The sequence below is a fragment of the Scyliorhinus canicula genome, chromosome 13 (genome assembly GCF_902713615.1).
Source record: "Scyliorhinus canicula chromosome 13, sScyCan1.1, whole genome shotgun sequence".
NCBI classification, from domain to species: domain Eukaryota; kingdom Metazoa; phylum Chordata; class Chondrichthyes; order Carcharhiniformes; family Scyliorhinidae; genus Scyliorhinus; species Scyliorhinus canicula.
The window spans coordinates 131,606,973-131,625,605 of record NC_052158.1 but is presented as its reverse complement, the minus strand read 5'-3'; the positions used below and the strand labels follow the sequence as shown (position 1 = coordinate 131,625,605).

Genomic DNA, 18,633 nt, shown 5'->3' with positions numbered 1-18,633 from the left:
TGCGGTATGTACCTATCCCTTTCCATCACTAAAGTAAACTTAATCGAATTGTGGTCACTATCCCCAAAGTGCTCACCTACCTCCAAATCTAACACCTGTCCTGGTTCATTACCCAGTACCAAATCTAATATGGCCTCTCCTCTCGTTGGCCTATCTACATACTGTGTCAGGAAATCCTCCTGCACACATTGGACAAAAACGGATCCATCTAAAGTACTCGAACTATAGTGTTTCCAGTCAATATTTGGAAAGTAAAAGTCCCCCATAACAACTACCCTGTTACTTTCGCTCCTATCCAGAATCATCTTTGCAATTCTTTCCTCTACATCTCTGGAACTTTTCGGAGGCCTGTAGAAAATCCCTAACAGGGTGACTTCTCCTTTCCTGTTTCTAACCTCAGCCCATACTACCTCAGTAGACTTGTTACTAAGGGAAACGACCACAGGGGATTCCTGTACTGACTGCTTACTCCCAGCAACCCCTCACCGTCGCCTATCTGACTGCTTCCTCTCAGCCCCACCTCACCGTTGCCTATCTATCTTTATTCTTCGGAGTACATCCCTGAAGCTTCTATCTATGACCACCTCTGCCTCCCGAATGATCCGAAGTTCATCCAACTCCAGCTCCAGTTCCCTAATATGGTGTCTGAGGAGCTGGAGATGGGTGCACTTCCCACAGATGAAATCAGCAGGGACACTGACTGCATCCCTCACCTCAAACAGTCTGCAGGAGGAACATTGTACTGCTTTCCCTGCCATCCCCTCTAGATAAAACAAGAAAAAGAAAGGAAGAGCTTAAAAGATTCTCATCCACTCTTGGGAACCTCAACTGATCCAAAAACTGCCTCACCCCCTCCACCCCAGCCGGAGGATCCGACTCATATAATTTGCTGTAAAAGTCCTGAAACACTTCATTCACTCCCACTGGGTCCAGGACAGTATTCCTCCCTCTACTCTTTATTCTCCCTAGCTCCCTGGCCGCCTCCCTTTTTCTAAGCTGGTACGCTAACATTCTGCTTGCCTTTTCCCCATCCTCATAAATTGCCCCCTTTGTCTTCCTCAGCTGTTCCACCTCTTTCCCTGTAGTCAACAGCCCAAACTCCGCCTGTAACCTCCGCCGCTCCCTCAGTAGCCCCGCGTCCGGGGCCTCCGAGTATCTCCTGTCCACCTGGAGTATCTCCTATCCACCTGGAGTATCTCCTATCCACCTGGAGTATCTCCTCCACTAATCTATCCCTCTCAGCTCGTTCCGCCTTTTCTCTGTGGGCCCGTATCGAGATTAATACCCCTCTGACTGCTGCCTTCAAAGCTTCCCAGACCGTCGCTGCAGAGACCTCTCCCATATCATTTGTTTCCAGGTAGTTTTGGATGTATTTGTTCACCCGCCCACAGACTGTTTCGTCCGCGAACAACCCCACATCCAGCCTCCATAGCGGGCGTTGTTCTCTCTCCAAACTAACCCGTAGATCCACCCAATGTGGGGCATTATCCGACACTGTGATTGCCGAGTACTCAGTATCCACCAACCCCTAGAGCCCTGCTCAGAACAAAAAAAATGTGAGAGTATACCTTGTGCAGATAGGAGAAAAAGGAAAACTCCTTCACCCTTGGCTGTGCAAACCTCCATGGGTCTACTCCCCCCATCTGTTTCATAAACCCCTTTAATTCCTTTGCCGCGGCTGGCACCCTCTCTGTCCTGGATTTTGACCAGTCCAATTCCGGATCAATGACTGTATTAAAATCTCACCCATGATCAAGTTATGTGACTCCAAGTCTGGGATCTTACCAAACACCCGCCTCTAAATTCCACATTTCCCAATTCGTAGCATATGCGTTCACGAGTACCACCCGCAATCCCTCCAGCTTCCCACTCACCATTATGTACCTACCCGCCATGTCTGACCCGATTCTCCCTGCCTCTAATGTCACTCGTTTATTGATCAAGATCCCTACCCCCCTGGTCTTTGAGTCCAGCCCAGAATGGAATATTTGGCCAACCCACCCCTTTCTCAATCTGGTCTGGTCTATCGCCTTTAGGTGTGTCTCTTGTAGCATTGCCACGTCTGCCTTCTGCCCCCTCAAATGCGCAAACATGTGAGCCCTCTTGACCGGCCCATTCAATCCTCTAACGTTCCATATAATCAGCCTGGTCGGGGGGGCTTTCACCCCTCCCCCTGCCGACTAGCCATCATCCTTTTTAGGCCAGCCTCCGGCCTCCTCGAGCCCCCCCCCCCCCCCAAAATAGGCATTCGCCGACCCCAACCTCCCATTTGTCCCCTGGTAACAGTTCCTCCCCTGTCAGCAAAGCAACTCTTCCCCCGCCCGCCCCCTGGTAATAGCACTAGAAACCCAAACCCAACCCCCCTCACATATCAAACTCCAGCTTAACACCTCACCCCCCCCCACTGTGCTTCCGTAAGTCAGCTGGCCCATGCTGACTTGATAGCTCCCACCCATGACTGTCTCCCCTTTGTTCTCTCCCCCCACTTGGACAAACTTATTCAATGCATCACATTCCCCAGTAGACAAACGTCAGAAAAAACATTGGAAAAACAACCACAGAAACCACCCCCTCTCCAACCAGCTCCCAACAAGACACAGTTAACTTCAGCCATCAAGCCCCTTTTTGCACATAACACTACTTATTCAAACCAGTGCAAAAGTGATTTTCAACAAATCACCATTACAATACTCCCCAAGGATTCGGTGCCTTTAATTCACCTCCATCTTTTATCCTTGATGAAAGTCCATACATTGTCTGGTGTTTTGAAATAAAAATCCCGCTCCTTATATGTGACCCACAGACAGACTGGTTACAACATCCCGAACTTCACCCCCCCCCCTTCTTAAAGAGGGCAGTTTTTGCCCGATTAAACCCAGCTCGCCTCTTGGCCAAATCCGCACCCAGGTCTTGATAGATGCACAGCTCACAATTCTCCCACTTGCTGCTCCGCTCTTTCTTGGCCCACCGCAGAACGTGTACCTTGTCCAGGAATCGGTGCAAACATACCACCATCAACCTCGGCGCTTGTTCGCTCGGGGCTTCTTCGCGAGGGCTCTGCGTGCGCTACCCACTTTCAGGGGCTGAGGGAACACCTCGGCCCCCATCAGCTTCACCAGCATGTTCGTCACATAGGCCCTCGCATCCGATTCCTCCCTGCCTTCAGGGAGGCCGACGATTCTCAGATTCTGCCTCCTGCTTCTCCTGCATCTTTTCTGGCAGTCATTCATCATCTCCACCTTGGTCTCCAGCACGGTTATGTATTCCTCGTGCTCGGACACCTTTTTCTCCACCTCCTGAATCGCACGTTCGTGGGTTTCTTGATTCTGCACCACCTAGTCAATCGAAGCCTTGATCGGGTCCAGCGTGTCCTCCTTAAGCTTGGCGAAGCAATCTTCAAAAAACTTCAGCTGCTCCGTCGACCACTGTGCCGTCTCCCCGTGGCCCTGCTGCTCCGTCATGCTTTCCAGCGTTGCGAGCTCTGCTCGTGTCTTCCTTGTAGAACTTTGTCTTCTCACACGGCCACTTCTGGTCCAATTCTCCATACACTGGAGGGGGATTTCTCCTCAGTCTCACTCTTCACCGATTTAGCCAATAAAATCCAGAAAAAAAACGGGGGGGGGGAAAGGTCGAAAAGTCCGTCACAGGCGGGAGCTATCAAATGTGCGACCTACTCCTCCATGGGGTTCTGACAGCATCAGGCACCCTGCTGGCAGATTTCCACCCGACATAACCCCAATGCATGTGACAAAGAAAGAAAGCACTAGAGTATTTAGATGGTGCCTTTCATGACCTCGGGACAACCCAAAGCTCCCTTGCACAAGAATATAAGAAATGGGCCATTTCACCCCTTGGGACCTGCTCTGCCATGCAACAAGATAATGGTTCTGCTTTGACCTCAGCTTGACTTTCCCAACAGTCATTAATAAACTTTTGAAGTGTAGTCACGGTTATAAAGTAGAGATTGTGGCAGCCAATTTGCACAAATCCAGACCCCACAAGCATTAATATAATGATGAGATCAGTTTCTGGTGGTTTTGGTGATGGGATTAATGTTGCCCAAGAAACCTCAAGGGCCCTCCTACTATTTCTCAACCATTTAAGGATCTTTGTTTGACTGCAGATAATTTAACAGTGCAACACACCTGATACATTGGAGTGTCATAAATGATGTGCTCAACTGGAGCTTGAATCTGTGGTGTGCTGATTTGAGTGAAGCTGCCATTCAACCAAGGCAAGTTATGTAAATTTAAGGTGAAGATTGAAGGCATAGGGAATGTAAATGTACCTCAAAAAAATGTGAAAGCATTGCATGAGAAACTGCAGCATTTAACAGGTTTGAATTGTCTGTTGAGGCTTCTTGCAACCATCTCAATATCTGAAATTATACTAGTTGAAGTTAGACTTCTGTCTGTCCAACACTGAAGCTGTGTAAAACGCGTACCATACGTTTTAAACGCCCTGTTATGAAGGCTAATCTTCCTTCTGCATTGTACTTCATCAAATCAAAGCTTGTAGTCAATTAGTATTGGCTGTATTGTGGTTTTGGGATTCACCACTGTATGGCAGTATTGTACAGTACAAACAGCACGTGCTGCTTTTAACCAGTAACTGTTGGAAGTTGTTTGCTTTTTTTCTGGTTTGTAACAGTCCATTTAAGCAGCATATTTGTAGAATTATCCTGAATGCCTTGACAGTTGTTTTGTTCTTCCACAAGATGTGTGTCGCTGGCTAGGCATGGGCTGTATTTATTGCCTCTTCCATAATTGCCCTTCAGAAAGTGGTGATGACCTTGCCTTAGCAGCTGTCATCCCTGTGGTGTAGGTACACCCACAGTGCTGTTAGGGAGGAGGTACCAGGATTTGACTCGGTGACGGTGAAGGAACGGCGGCGATATATTTGTAAATCTGTGCCTTGGATGGAAACTTGCGGGTGGCGGTGTCCTTGTGCATTTGCTGTTCTTGTCCTCCTAGGTGGTGAAGGTGCTGTCGACGGAGGCTAGGTGAGTTGCTGCAGCGCTTCTTGTCTATAGTGCACACTGTTGCCACTGTTCCTCGGTGGTAGAATGAATAGTGGATGCGGTCGGTGCCCATCAAGTGAGCTGCTTTATTCTGGATCGTGTCCAGCTTCTTGTGTGTTGTTGAAGCTGTACTTATCCAGGTAAGTGGAGAGTATTTCATCACGCGTGTGTGCCTTGTAGATAGTGGACTGGCTTTGGGGTGTCAGGAGGCGAGTTACTCACCACCGAATTCCCAACCTTCAGCTGGCTTTTATCTTGGCTCCTGTGGCCCCAGTATTTATATGACTGTGTGGCCAAATTCCCCTCCAACTCGATTTTCAAATTTGCTGATGACACCGCCGTAGTGGGTCAGATTTCAAACAATGACGAGACAGAGTATAGGAATGAGATAGAGAATCTGGTGAACTGGTGCAACGACAATAATCTCTCCCTCAATGTCAACAAAACGAAGGAGATTATCATCGACTTTAGGAAGCGTAGTGGAGAACATTCCCCTGTCTACATCAATGGGAACGAAGTAGAAAGGGTCGCGAGCTTCAAGTTTTTAGGTGAGCAGATCACTAACAGCCTGTCTTGGTCCCCCCCCCAGCTGGCATGTCAGCTACGACCCTCACCAACTTCTACAGATGCACCATAGAAAGCATTCTTTCTGGTTGTATCACAGCTTGGTCTGGAGCCTGCTCTGCCCAAGACCGCAGGAAACTACAAAAGGTCGTGAATGTAGCCCAGTCCATCACGCAAACCAGCCTCCCATCCATTGACTCCATCTATAATTCCCACTGCCTCAGAAAGGCAGCCAGCATAATTAAGGACCCCACGCACCCCGGACATACTCTCTTCCACCTTCTTCCATCAAGCAAAAGATACCAAAGTTTGAGGTCACATACCAACTGACTCAAGAACAGCTTCTTCCCTACTGCAGACTTTTGAATGGACCTACCTTGTATTAAGTTGATCTTTTCTCTATAACTGTAACATTATATTCTGCAGTCTCTCCTTCCTTCCTTCCTTATGTACGGTGTGCATTGTTTGTACTGCATGCAAGAAACAATAGTTTTCACTGTACACTAGTACATGTGACAATAATAAATCAAATCAAAAAAATATATGGCGTCCTTTAAGCAATGCTATCAACTGTGAAGGGGAGATCCCGATTTTTGCTTGTTGAAGATGGGCTTTGCTGACACTTGTGTGGTGGGAATGCTACTTGCCAATTTTCAGCCCAAAGTTGAATGTCGCCCAGGTCTTGTTGCAGTATGGACATGGACTGTTGCAATAGAAATCATGATTGGTGCTGAACATTGTGCTGTCATCAGTGAACGTCATTAATTCTGCCCTTTTGATGGAATGAATGTCAATGATGAAGCAGCTGAAGATAGTTGGGTCTAGGACATTACCCTGAGGAACTGCTGCAGTAATGTCCCTGGACAGAGATGATTAACCTGCAATAATCATTACCTTCTTCCCTAGTGTTGGGTCTGACTCCAACCAGTGGGGAGTTTTCCCCCTGATACTCTTCGACTTCTGTTTGCTCCATGATGCCACACTGTCAAATACTGCCTTGATGTGAAGGGCAGTCGTTGTCAACTCTTCGTTATGATTGCAAAAATGAAATTGGTGTAGTTGTCCTCGATACATTTTAAAGCTGAGGTTTAAATACCTCCAGCAAAATAGCAAGGTTATAGGGGTTATGTTGTGGGAAAAATGGATTTGCTCGATAGGAATCTTTGAATACAACACAAAAAGAAGCACCTTGTCCACAATGGGTTGCTGGGTAGTGACCAGGAATAGGAACTCTAGCAATTTCTCCCCTCCCGTGTGTGCTCAAGACTGTTATGGCCAATTGGGCTTGAGTGCCGAGTGCATTAATAGGAACAACTTTATTTATGTTGTGCTTTTAACAAATACATATTGAGGTTATTCACTGAAGCACAAGGAAAAGCATGTGAAGTCAAGGAAGGAGAAATTGGGAGAGTTGAGTGAGGAGGCGATCTTTGTGGATACTCTTGCAACTCCATCTGTTTGAAAAGTGAAATTGGGTTTCATAGAATCCTTACAGTGCAGAACGAGACCATTTGGTCCATCGAGTCTGCACCAACCCTCCAAAAGAGCACCCTACCCAGGCTCACTCCCCCACTCTATCGCTGTATCCCCACCTAACCTGCACATCTTTGGACACTAAGGAGCAATCTTTTAGCATGACCAATCCACCTAACCACATTTTTTGGACTGTGGGAGGAAACCCATGCAGACACTGGGATAACTTGAAAACTCCACACAGTCACCAAAGGCTGGAATTGAATCCAGGTTCCTGGCGGTGTGAGGCTGCCGTGCTTACCACTGTGCCACAGTGCAGTCCTAATTGTATGTAAATTTCCAGGGAGAAGTACCCATTCGACTGAACGTATGGCCAAAAATTGTGTGCAGAGGGATGCATATAGAGACCAGCATGTTACTTTGCCATATAAGATGGTAGATAGGTCTTATAGGCAGGAATAGTTTGCCATTTTGAACTGAGCATGGGGGGGGGGGTCAGAAAGAGGCTGGTTGAAATGGAATTCGGGGGTGATGGAGGTGAAGTTTGGGAGACTGAACTGAAGGAGTGGGGAACAGGTAGAATGATAGTATGTACAAAAAAGACTAAAAGTGGAGGGACTGCCTCAGTGAACTGTCTGAGTGATGAAGTTTGTGCATGAGATAGGATTGGTCATCTGTATGAAGTAAGGCCTGTGAAGGGGAAGAAACCGCATGGGAAAGTGATAGTCTGGCTATATAAAACCTAAATACCTCTTGTTTCGTACAGCCACATACTATACTCCATTCCCTCCCTTCTTATCTCTGGCTGAAAAAGTCATCTTCAACCCCCCAGCTGAGCTGCCAATCACACATCTTTGGTAAACTGCTAATTTCCACCTCAGCATCTCATCTGCATCCCTGTCCCAATCTCATTCGTGGAACACCGCATCCAAGCTCACTTGTATTTTGGAAAGCTTTCCTGGTGTTTTTACCTCTACCGTCTAAAATCCAGTTCATCCAAATCTCTGCTATCCATATTTTATCTTGTATCGAGTCCTGCTCATCCAATTGTTCCATCCTTGCTGATCTACATTGGCTTCTGGTTCCACAATGTTTCACGTGTAGATGTTATGTGAACATGGAAAATAGGAGAAGTATACCATTCAGCCTCTCGAGCCGTCTCCTCCATCCAATAAGATCATGGCCGATCTGCCTGTGTTTCAATCTCATCTAATACTGATAACTTTAGATTCCTGGTAGGCAAGGGACCCTATGTACCTCCGCCTGAAAAATATTCAGTGACCGAGCCTCCACCACCTTCTGAGGCAGTGCATCCCAAAGTCGTACAACCCTCTGAGAAAAAAATTCTCCTCATCTCCATCCTAAAAAGGTGACCTCTAATTTTAAAATCGTGACCCCTAGTTCTGAACTTGCCCACAAGAGGAAACATCCATTCCATGTCTACCTTGTTGAGGCTGTTAAGGGCCTTACGTACTTTTTTAAAAAAAGTTTAGAGTATCCAATTCCTTTTTTTCCAATTAAGGGGCAATTTAGCATGGCCAATCCACCTACCCTGCACCTCTTTGGGTTGTGGGGGTGAGACCCACGTAGACACGGGGAGAATGTGCAAACGCCACACAGACAGTTACCCGGGGCCAGGATCAAACCCGGGTCCTCAGCGGCATGAGGCAGCAGTGCTAACCACTGCGCCACCGTGCCGGCTACCTTTTATATACTTGTATCAAGCCAACCTTCATTTTTCTAAACGCCAATGGAAACCAGCCCTGTCTGTCCAACCTTTTCTCACAAGACAAGCGCTCATTCCAGGTATCAATCGAATAAACATCCTCTGAACCACCTCCAATGCATTTACAACCCTTCCTTAATTAAGGAGACCAAAACTGTACATAATAGAGATGTGGTCTCACCAATGTCCTGCATAACATTTTTTTATGTTCAATTCCTCTTGTTCTGAAGGGCAGTATTCCATTAGCCGCCTTAATTCCTTGCCATACCTGTAGACTAACCTTTGCACGAGAACACCGAGATACCTCTGCACCACAGGATTCTGAAGTTGATCTCTGATTAAATCATGCTCTGCTTTTTTTATTCTTCCTGCCAAAGTAAACAACTTCACATTTTCCCACATTATACTCAGATCTTTGCCCACTCACTCAACCAATATATATCTGCCAACTCCATCCGTATGTCATCCTCCCAACATAATTTCTGACCTATCTTAGCGTATTCTGCAAATTTAGCCACCATGCCTTTCCTCCCCTCATCTAAATCATTGATATAAATTGTAAAAATTTGAGGTACCAGAGCAGACCCCTGCAGAACGCCTCTCGTTGCATCCTGCCTATCAGAAACAGACCCTTCTTGACCGTGGCTTTCTCTCTCTGTCTTTCATCCATCTTGTGCGTGCTCTCTCTTTTGCCGCTCTCGCTCGCGCACTTTTGCATGCACACTGTCAATTTTCTGTATCCCTGTCAATCCCGCTGTCCAGTGAACTTGACATATTAAACCAGGTTTGAACATACGGCTGTATTTTTTAAACAATTAATATCTTTTGATGAAGAAAATGACAAAAGACTGAACCTTAGTCTGGTGTTTCAAACCCACACACTGCTTTTGCTTTGACAGTAATGAATGAAGTGGCATGCTTAAAATTATTGGTAAAAGTATTAGACTAGTGATGATGTTTTGGAATGTTATGCAATCAAATGCCGGTGCGATTAAGCCATTTTACCGATCTGGTGGCACGGGTTTAAATCCCACCATGACAGATGTGGAATTTCAATTTGGTTAATCCAGTCTTGAATCTAAAGCTAGCCTCTGTCAAGGTGCCCATGAAACTATCGTCGATTGTTGTGAAAGCTCCTCTGGTTCATTAATGTTCGTTAGGGAAGGAAATCTGCCATCCTTATCTGGTCTGGCCTACATGTGACTCCAGACACACAGCAATGTGGTTGATTCTACCTACCCTCTGAAACGGCCTGGCAGGTCACGCATTTCCGAGGCAATTAGGAATGAGCAACAAATGCTGGTCTTACCAGGGACTCTCGCATCCCATGAATGAAGAAATAAAGCCAAATGAGTTGTTTAAAACGTTTTGAAACCTGCTACCTTAAGTGCAATATTGAAATGTCAAATGGTTGGTTATCACACCAGCAGTGAATAATGTCTTAATGCAAGGCTGTATTGTTGCCATTTGATTAGCTACCGTATCTTGGCACAATCACATTGATATTCCAAAGCAATCTAATGTCCTTTATGTGGAAGATGTAAGTACGTGGCTGATTATCAGGACTCCCCAGCTGCAGCTCTGATTGAGGGGGATAAAACATCCATTTCAGCCAATCAGAACCACTTTCCCATTCTCATTAGATTGAGGCAATGCTGGATTTTTTGTTCAAAGTGAATGACACTGCAAGTCATAGATGTGCCCGCATCTTCTGTATGTTTTATATATACATTTTTATCACTTAATGTGTCCTGTTTAGTGTGTCTATAGGTCCACTGACCCTCACCCACCTTCCCAGTTTCAGTACTGTTACTCTAGGAGGCTCTGAACAGATTGCGGAGAATGAGTCCCGCGGAGCAGCTTGATTGAGTGACATGGAAAGAGAGCAGGAAGCAGATGCTTTTTCGCTGTTGCTTTATTATTGACCTCGAATAGAGGTTTAATCTTACATGCGTCTGCTAGTCTTCAGTTGGGTGTTCTTTTAAATTTCAATATACGTATGGTTGTGGGTTCCCCATATTTACTGGGATCAACTTCCTAACAACACCCTAATTTTCATGGGTCTGCTGTGCTATAAATACTTGCCTGGAGTATATGGAGCATATGTTAGCGCACTGACAAGTATATACTGAATGTGAATCCGTACTTTTCTGGCTCAGTTTGTGACCAAATCTGAGTCCAATTGGTCTTGGGCTGAGCTGAGACTAGATTGAAATGGAGGTTGCAGAGAGCAGGGATCTAGAGAATGGATCACATGTTGGAAGGGAGTGAGCAATTCTATCTTGGATCAAATCCAGACCTGGCCCAGAGGCTGACTGTATTCATTGTTGGGAGGGTGTGTTGTGTTAGTCCTCTTGGAGAACTGAGCACCCCAGTTCTGAAAATGGGCTGGAGCTCTTTCTAGGATCTATGGCTGCCTGCAGTTCATGAGGTCTGAATGCCTGGATTTTGCTGGGATTGCAAGTGTAGAGCTGGTTTGCATTTTCCGGGGGCCGAGGGAACTAATGAAGCTTTCATGTTTTGCATTTCTTCACCATTTGGACAGAAAACTGTGGCAAATGATGCTGACCACACTTCAAAGAAAGATACCCGCTATCTGCCTGTTGTGTTTTAGTTTTGACTAAGATCCCAAGATTTGATTTGTAAAGTATCTTGGGCATAGCTGTATATTTATAATCTAGTCAGCAGGAACTGATCAAGTGGATATTGGTACCGATCAAGATAGTGAGATTGCTGTGCTCAACAACGCATTAATGTGAGATTTCTAGGTAGTGCTTTCTCTCTCTCCCTGTCGATGATGATGATGACTTGCTACTGTATTCTCAGCCAGCAACTTGGGATCTGATTACGGGCAGTTATTTAGTGAGTGTGAAACTAGATATATTTGTCCTGAGGAATCTCATTGGCTGCTTACGATTTGTTCTAAATTTAGTCCCTCAGCAAGGGGCTGATTAAATGCTGCTCTGTGAATCAACACATCGCTTCCATTTCCCTCAATCCTATCCCCAAACTTAGTATTATATTTTCATTCTTGGTGGGCTCAGAATTAAAAACAGCAAAGTGCTGCCTTTCTACTTTATGCATTACCTGAGGAGTTAATTTTTCAATCACCTCATTGCTTCTCCATATTGGTGCATGCATGCATGCTATTTGCTGTCACTGCTGAGTAACAAAGTGTTTCATCTCAAGGTGTGACCCTGGTGAAATATTTTGAGTAAGCATAATGCTGTCTAATACACAGTATAGCCTGATCTAACATGCAGTGCAGTTATGTCTTAATTGAGAGCTGAATAAAATGCCCCTGTCCCCTTCTAATATGCCCTCCACTCTTTGCACTGCGTGATATTCCACATGCTTATAACTCTCAAAATTGTCCCTCTAAGGCTGTTCAGTCAAACTTTTTTGTCCAATGCAACGTACTACTCCAATAGAGAAATCGTAGCACGCTCGCGCTCTCTCTCTCTCTCTCTCTCTCTCTCACTCCCACCCCGCCCCCCCAACCCCATAACAGGTTTCTAGATAGCTCCTGACATTTTTTTAAATCATGAATTTAAAGTGTTCAGGTCACATGAGCTGGAGTGAAAGCTGCTATAGATACCTTTATTTTATTCATTAAACTGGTGGTGTTAAAATACTGCTGACAGCCAATAGCTAAATGGATTCTGCCGATGCTCAGACAGGTTACGTTTTAGTAATTAACCTATACTGCTTGGTGTAGATGTAAAGCTCGAGTGTTTTTACTTTTAGCTGATAGAAAAAGCACACATAATAAAGTATTTTTGTTGCGATCCTTTAGTTACCTATGTTTACATTCAGTTTTGTGCAACAAATTATTCTGCATAAATAGTTGATCAGTTTACCTAATGGATGCAGGAAAGTGACATGTCTTTTATGATGTTTGACAGAGGATTATCTAATGGCAAAGGTTAACGTGCTCAAACTGCAGTCAGGAATTCCTGAGTGGACAGTGAGCCTACAGTATTCTCATTTGCAGAGCTGATCATGCATCTTCTGGTTGCCTGGCATAAGACACCTCTTGTGACTAAGCAGCCTTCACATTATTTAGTCAGCATTCGTAAGATTTACTTGCTGAATCACGGATGCCTCGAGGAACCTAGCTTTATTCACTGCCAGAGCATTACCAGACTTGTTGCAGCCCACCACCTCCTCGCCTCCTAACTGCTGTCTTTAAATTGGATTCAGCAGAATTGTAAATTAAATCTGCTCGTAATCACATCAGCTCATTCTGCAAGCGAGCTCTCATCAGGCTCTGTTTCTAAAGGCAGAAAAACATTAGTAATATAAAGTGAGCATGGGGTTTTGGCATTAGCTGTGTTTGCCACGTTTGCCTGGTGGATATGCAATATAACATAGAATCTGATTTATTGCAAGGAATTGGGTCCCCCTCCCTCCCACAAAAAAAATAACCTGTGACTGTGTGACGCAGCACAATCTACTTTATCTTCCTAAAGTACCAGCGTTTGTCAGATGCTTTGCAATAAAGTGAGATCTAATACAGCAGTACTGTTGAAGAGGAGGTGGAATAAAACAACACTAGGAAAAGGATGTTTGCATCTGTATGGTATGCCAAAAAGATGGGTCGTCGGTTTATCAAGAATGTACGGAAATCCAGACAGCAACATCTTCTGTCGGTAAGTTAATTGAAACGAGCAGTAAATGCCTGGACATTTGTTCTATATAGACTTTGAATTAAGAGGCATCAAATTGCTATCATGAAGGTAGTGTCGTCTTCAGGAAATAATGAAAGTGCTGTATCACTTAATGCTGCTAAAAATTAAAAAATCAGAAATGGTGTTTTCTTTGGAAGCTTCTAGTTTAAATATTTCTGCAGTGGGTTTGTTTTTTTTCGCCGTTCTCTTTCGGTTCTCTCATGCCTATGATGTGTTTGCTCGTTTTCTACATTAAAAAAAAATAAAAAATTCCAATTGGCAATTTACAGCTAAGTTGCAGACAGAAGCTTGCAGGTTCATTCAAGGTGGGATGCTACTTTGAAGATAACCTTACCTGTGGAAATGCTGAGGAAAATATGAACAGTAGAGACTATTCACCAGAAACTCAGAGGCTATCAGCATACACTTAAGTTGCTAACCTAGTTTATGTTGAGATATATTTACAAATTGGAACAGGCTGTGAGGCTGGATAAATTCTATTGAAAACAATATATTGCATCTAATCGCAAGAAGCATGTATGTATTTCTGGAGAGGTATCGTAAATGCTTGGGTAATAGTGCGTTGCTGTCAAGACTCTGGAGTCTTAACTTGCTTAGTTTTAAAAGTTCATTGTCCACCCAAGCCTCCAGGGTAGTTTGCAAGCTGTATGTTTTGAAAGGCCTTCTGCATCTGGATCAATTAAATATGCACTGTTATAAGTTGCAGCAGTATGCACAGCAAACAGCTTCTTGACACCTTTTGACAGACTGTAGGAGGGATGAGTGCTGCAATGGGACGTGCACGCAGCAAAAGATCAAGCAAATGCTTGGCTTTTTTGAAACGGACAATTTAAGTTGGGACACATGACAAAGCACTTGATCATTTTTTGTAATGTTGAAATCCAATGTTCCCATTGCATTAGGTTTTTGCACTTTTGGAATGTCTGAGTAATTTCTGTGTTAAAAGTCTACATTTTCTGGACTGAATAATGAGCTAATTTAGAGGTGAGGATTCATTTGATTTTTTATCAAGAGAATTTGAATTCTTTTTTTTAAGCAAACTAGGAAGGTGCAATTGCTGTAGTTTTATTTGTTTGGTGCCAAACTCAATCCAACTATGATAGGCCTTGGAATCAACTTTCAAACCTCAAGGCAAAAGTTGCATTGCTTTAACTGGTTAATGGCTGACCTGCATTTTGAATAGCAGTGCCATAACAACTAAGCGTGAAATTATACAGCTACTTTAGATAGTGGCGTGGAGTGATTTTTAGGGTGGACATCAATGAAAAAGTGACAACACAACTCAACCTCTCCGGGCTTTAAAACTGTCTGGTGTGAAGGCCATTTCACTACATTTTTGTTTGTCCACAGGGCCATACATATCTATGTTAAATTCTGATTATATTGTCAAATTCCAAAGTCTGTTCAGATGTCTTGTCAATTTTTAGATGTGTCTCATTACGCGCAAGTAGTCAAGTTTGAGAAAAAGCTGCATGAAGGGTAAGCTACTGTTTTGCCAATCTTTTGAAAGTAGATGGTAGAACCTGGAACAGAGGCTAGAGACTTTTTAACAGATCTGGTCTGCAGTCTTTTTTACTATTTGAGGTCATCCCAAAACTCTGCTGCCAGTGTTCTAATACACACCAGGCCCCGATTGCCACCTATGCTCGCTGACTACATTGGCTCCTAGTTAAGTAGCTGCTTGATATTTAAAATTCTCTTCCCAGTTTTCAAATACCACCTTCTGATCACCGTCACCCCCATTGACCCTCAGATATCTGCGCTCACCTAATTCTGGCCTCCAGAAAATCTCTGCTTTTTATTACTCCACAATGGACGGCTGTGCCTTCAGCTGCCAGGGCCCTAAACCTGCGAATCTCCTTTTAAGCTACTTCATCTCCCAACCTTGTTTACCATCTCCAATTTGCCCCATAAAACCTACTTTTGGACATTTCATTCCATAAGACATATAGGAGCAAAATTAGGCCACTCGTTCCATCGAGTCTGCTCCACCATTCAATCATGGCTGATATTTTTCTCATCCCCATTCTCCTGCCTTCACCCCATAACTCCTGATCCTCATAAAAATAAAACTACAGCAGATTCAGTTAAGGATGCTACGTAAATCTAAGTTGCTGTTGTATTGGTCACAGAATTAGTTTGCTTCCTAATTTTTCTCTTCCCAGAATATATGTTGACTCCTGTTGAGGTACAATTCCATGGATATTGGTAGCCTCCTGTCACTTCATCAATTTAACATCTATATTTGACAATTTGTCGAGTCTGGATGGTGAATGTCAACATGCTGTTCTTTTCCTGAGCAACACAAAGCCACTCAATCCTGACTGCCTGACCTTGGTTCAGTTCATAATTGTATTTGCTCATAAAGGTTTGAGCACCCTTGTATGAGTTCGAGCTCCTAATCTAAGTGAGCACTTTGCTGTGTTCATGATGGAATGTTGCCTTCTGGGTGATGCCATTTTTTAGATAAGACATTAGACCAAAGTTCTGATGTGTTCAAGTGGACCTACCTGACCCACTGAACTAATGTTTAAAAAGCAAAAGGTTCTGTATCTCGTCATTCGACCATTCTCAAGTTTGTGCATAATGATGTTTCTGAAGTTTGTGATAATGCTCTTTTTAGAAGTGTAGTTTTTAGCTGCATTTGTATTTCAAGTGGCACGCAAGTGTGACCAGCGTCACTAACTAGCGAATACCATGGCAAATCTGGCAAGTTAATGACCATTTCCAACTAAAGATTATAATTACATCCCCATGCCATTCAATGGAATTACCGTGACCAAGAAATCAAATTGGATTAGTCACTGACTGCCTGTCAGGAGTCTACACTGTTAATGAATCTTGCACAGCATAGAATCAGCATTAAACTTTTTGTTCCAATAGGATAGTGATCAGGAATGAGACCGTTGACAGAGTTTCCTTCTCTTAGATTGGGTTCTGCCAAAGCCACAGACCTCCAGACCTCACAGTCTTGATCCCAACATGGCCACAATAGCCGCATTCCAGAGTTTGACTTGTGGGACATTAAAGAACAATTGGAAAAAGTCAATAGAGTTTGGGGGGAAACTTTCCAGTGGTACCTGGCACAACTAAAAATGGCCATGGCTGATTAATAGCGAGTATGCATTCTTGAGCTGATTACCCTTTCCAACAAGAGAGTTTAATCACCTCTCCATGCTATAACAATGGCATTCCCATTGTCAAGGCCCTCCTCAATATTTCAGGGTTTATGATTGACCCAAAACTGAACCAGATCAGTCAAATATGTTCCGGAGCTACTAGACCATGTGAGAGGTGGGGCATTTTATGGCAAGTGATTCACCAAAGCCTACCAATGATCTAAAGGACACAATTTAGCAATGTGATGGCAACCCCTCCACTTCCCTTGATGGGTGCAGTTTCAGCAACACTCAATGATTGAGAGTATCTTAAACATTCATTCCCTCCACCACCAAAAGTCGCATTGTGTCGTATATACAGGATGCATTGCAGTAACACACTAAAGAGATTTCAACAGCATTTCTAAAACCAGTGATCATCACCACCTAAAGGGCCAACAGGCACATAGGAAGACGTTCATACAAACATGCAAATTAGTAGCAGGAGTAGGCCACTCAGCCCCTTGAGCCTGCTCCACCGTTCAATAAGATCATGGCTGATCTTAACGCCAACTCCACATTCCGGCCTACCCCCAGTAACCTTTCACCCCCTTACTTATCAAGAATCTATCTAGCTCTGCCTTAAAAATATTCACCTCCGCCACCTTTAAAGAAAGAGTTCCAAACATATTCAGCGCTCAGATTTTTTCCCCCCGCATTTCTGTCTGAAATGCACAACTACTTATTTTTAATACTAACGCCTAATTCTAAATTCTCCCAGAAGAGGAAACCTTCTTTCCATATCCAAGTCCCCTCGGGATCTTGTATATCCTCATACGACAGCCCACTCATTCCAGGTATAAGTCAAGTCGAAGCATTTATATCCTTTCTTTAATAGTGACTAATAGTGTAGTACTCCAGGTGTGAACTCTACACTAATGCCCTGTATAACTGAAGCATAACCTCCATACTCTTGTATTCAATTCCCCTCGCAAGCAGTAAAATTCTGTTAGTTTTCTTAATCATTTGCTGTACCTGCATACTAATCATTTAAGCATAGAACACTCAGATCTCTCTGTATCTTAACTCTGCAATCTCTCACCATTTGGAAAACATGCTTTTTATTCTTCCTATCAAAATGGACAATATCACATTTTCCCACATTATACTCCATTTGCCAGATCCTTGTGCACACCCCATACCTATCTATATCCTTTTGCACCTCTTTATATCCTCTTTGAAACTGACCTTGCTATCTATCTTTGTGTAATCAGCAAATTTAGCAGCCATGCCTTTAGTCACTTCATCCAAGTCATTTATACAAATTGTAAAGGGTTGCGATCTCAGCACAGCACTTTTTACATCCTACCAATCAGAAAATTTATGCCTACAAGTTTCTTATTGGCTAGCCAAACTTCTATCCATGTTACCCACCTGCACCATGAGCTTTTATTTTCCACAATACCTTTGATGCCTTACCAAATGCCTTCTGGAAATCCAAGTATAGTACATCCCCCTTTATCCACAGTTACTTCCTCAAATAATTCCAAAACATGATTTCCCTTTCACAAATTCCTGTTGTGTCTGCCTGATTAGATTGAATTTATCCAAGTACTCTGCTATAATAGGGGCTGGTTTAGCTCACTGAGCTAAATCGCTGGCTTTTAAAGCAGGCCAGCAGCACGGTTCGATTCCCGTGCCAGCCTCTCCGGACAGGCGCCGGAATGTGGCGACTAGGGGCTTTTCACAGTAACTTCATTAAAGCCTACACGTGACAATAGGTAGCATGGTGGTTAGCATAAATGCTTCACAGCTCCAGGGTCCCAGGTTCGATTCCCGGCTGGGTCACTGTCTGTGCGGAGTCTGCACGTCCTCCCCGTGTGTGCGTGGGTTTCCTTCGGGTGCTCCGGTTTCCTCCCACAGTCCAAAGATGTGCGGGTTAGGTGGATTGGCCATGCTAAATTGCTCGTAGTGTCCTAAAAAAAAAAGTAAGGTTAAGGGGGGGGTTGTTGGGTTACGGGTATAGGGTTGATACGTGGGTTTGAGTAGGGTGATCATGGC

The 18,633-nt window shown here is 44.1% G+C and overlaps 1 protein-coding gene across 31 annotated transcripts in view; it reads left to right on the top strand.

Annotated features, from left to right (window-relative positions):
• The window catches only part of LOC119976166 (disks large homolog 1), a 426,844-nt gene that overhangs the window by 176,447 nt on the left and 231,764 nt on the right, over nt 1-18,633 (top strand). The window contains exon 1 of one of the 31 annotated variants that reach the window (XM_038816441.1): nt 13,334-13,435. The exons of 29 other annotated variants lie outside the window; for them this stretch is intronic. In XM_038816441.1, the coding sequence (XP_038672369.1) occupies nt 13,349-13,435 (87 nt within the window). In that variant the 5' untranslated portion in view covers nt 13,334-13,348. Of the gene's footprint in view, nt 1-13,333; nt 13,436-18,633 lie in introns of those variants that run through there. One more of the 31 variants, XM_038816428.1, reaches the window with a different exon arrangement.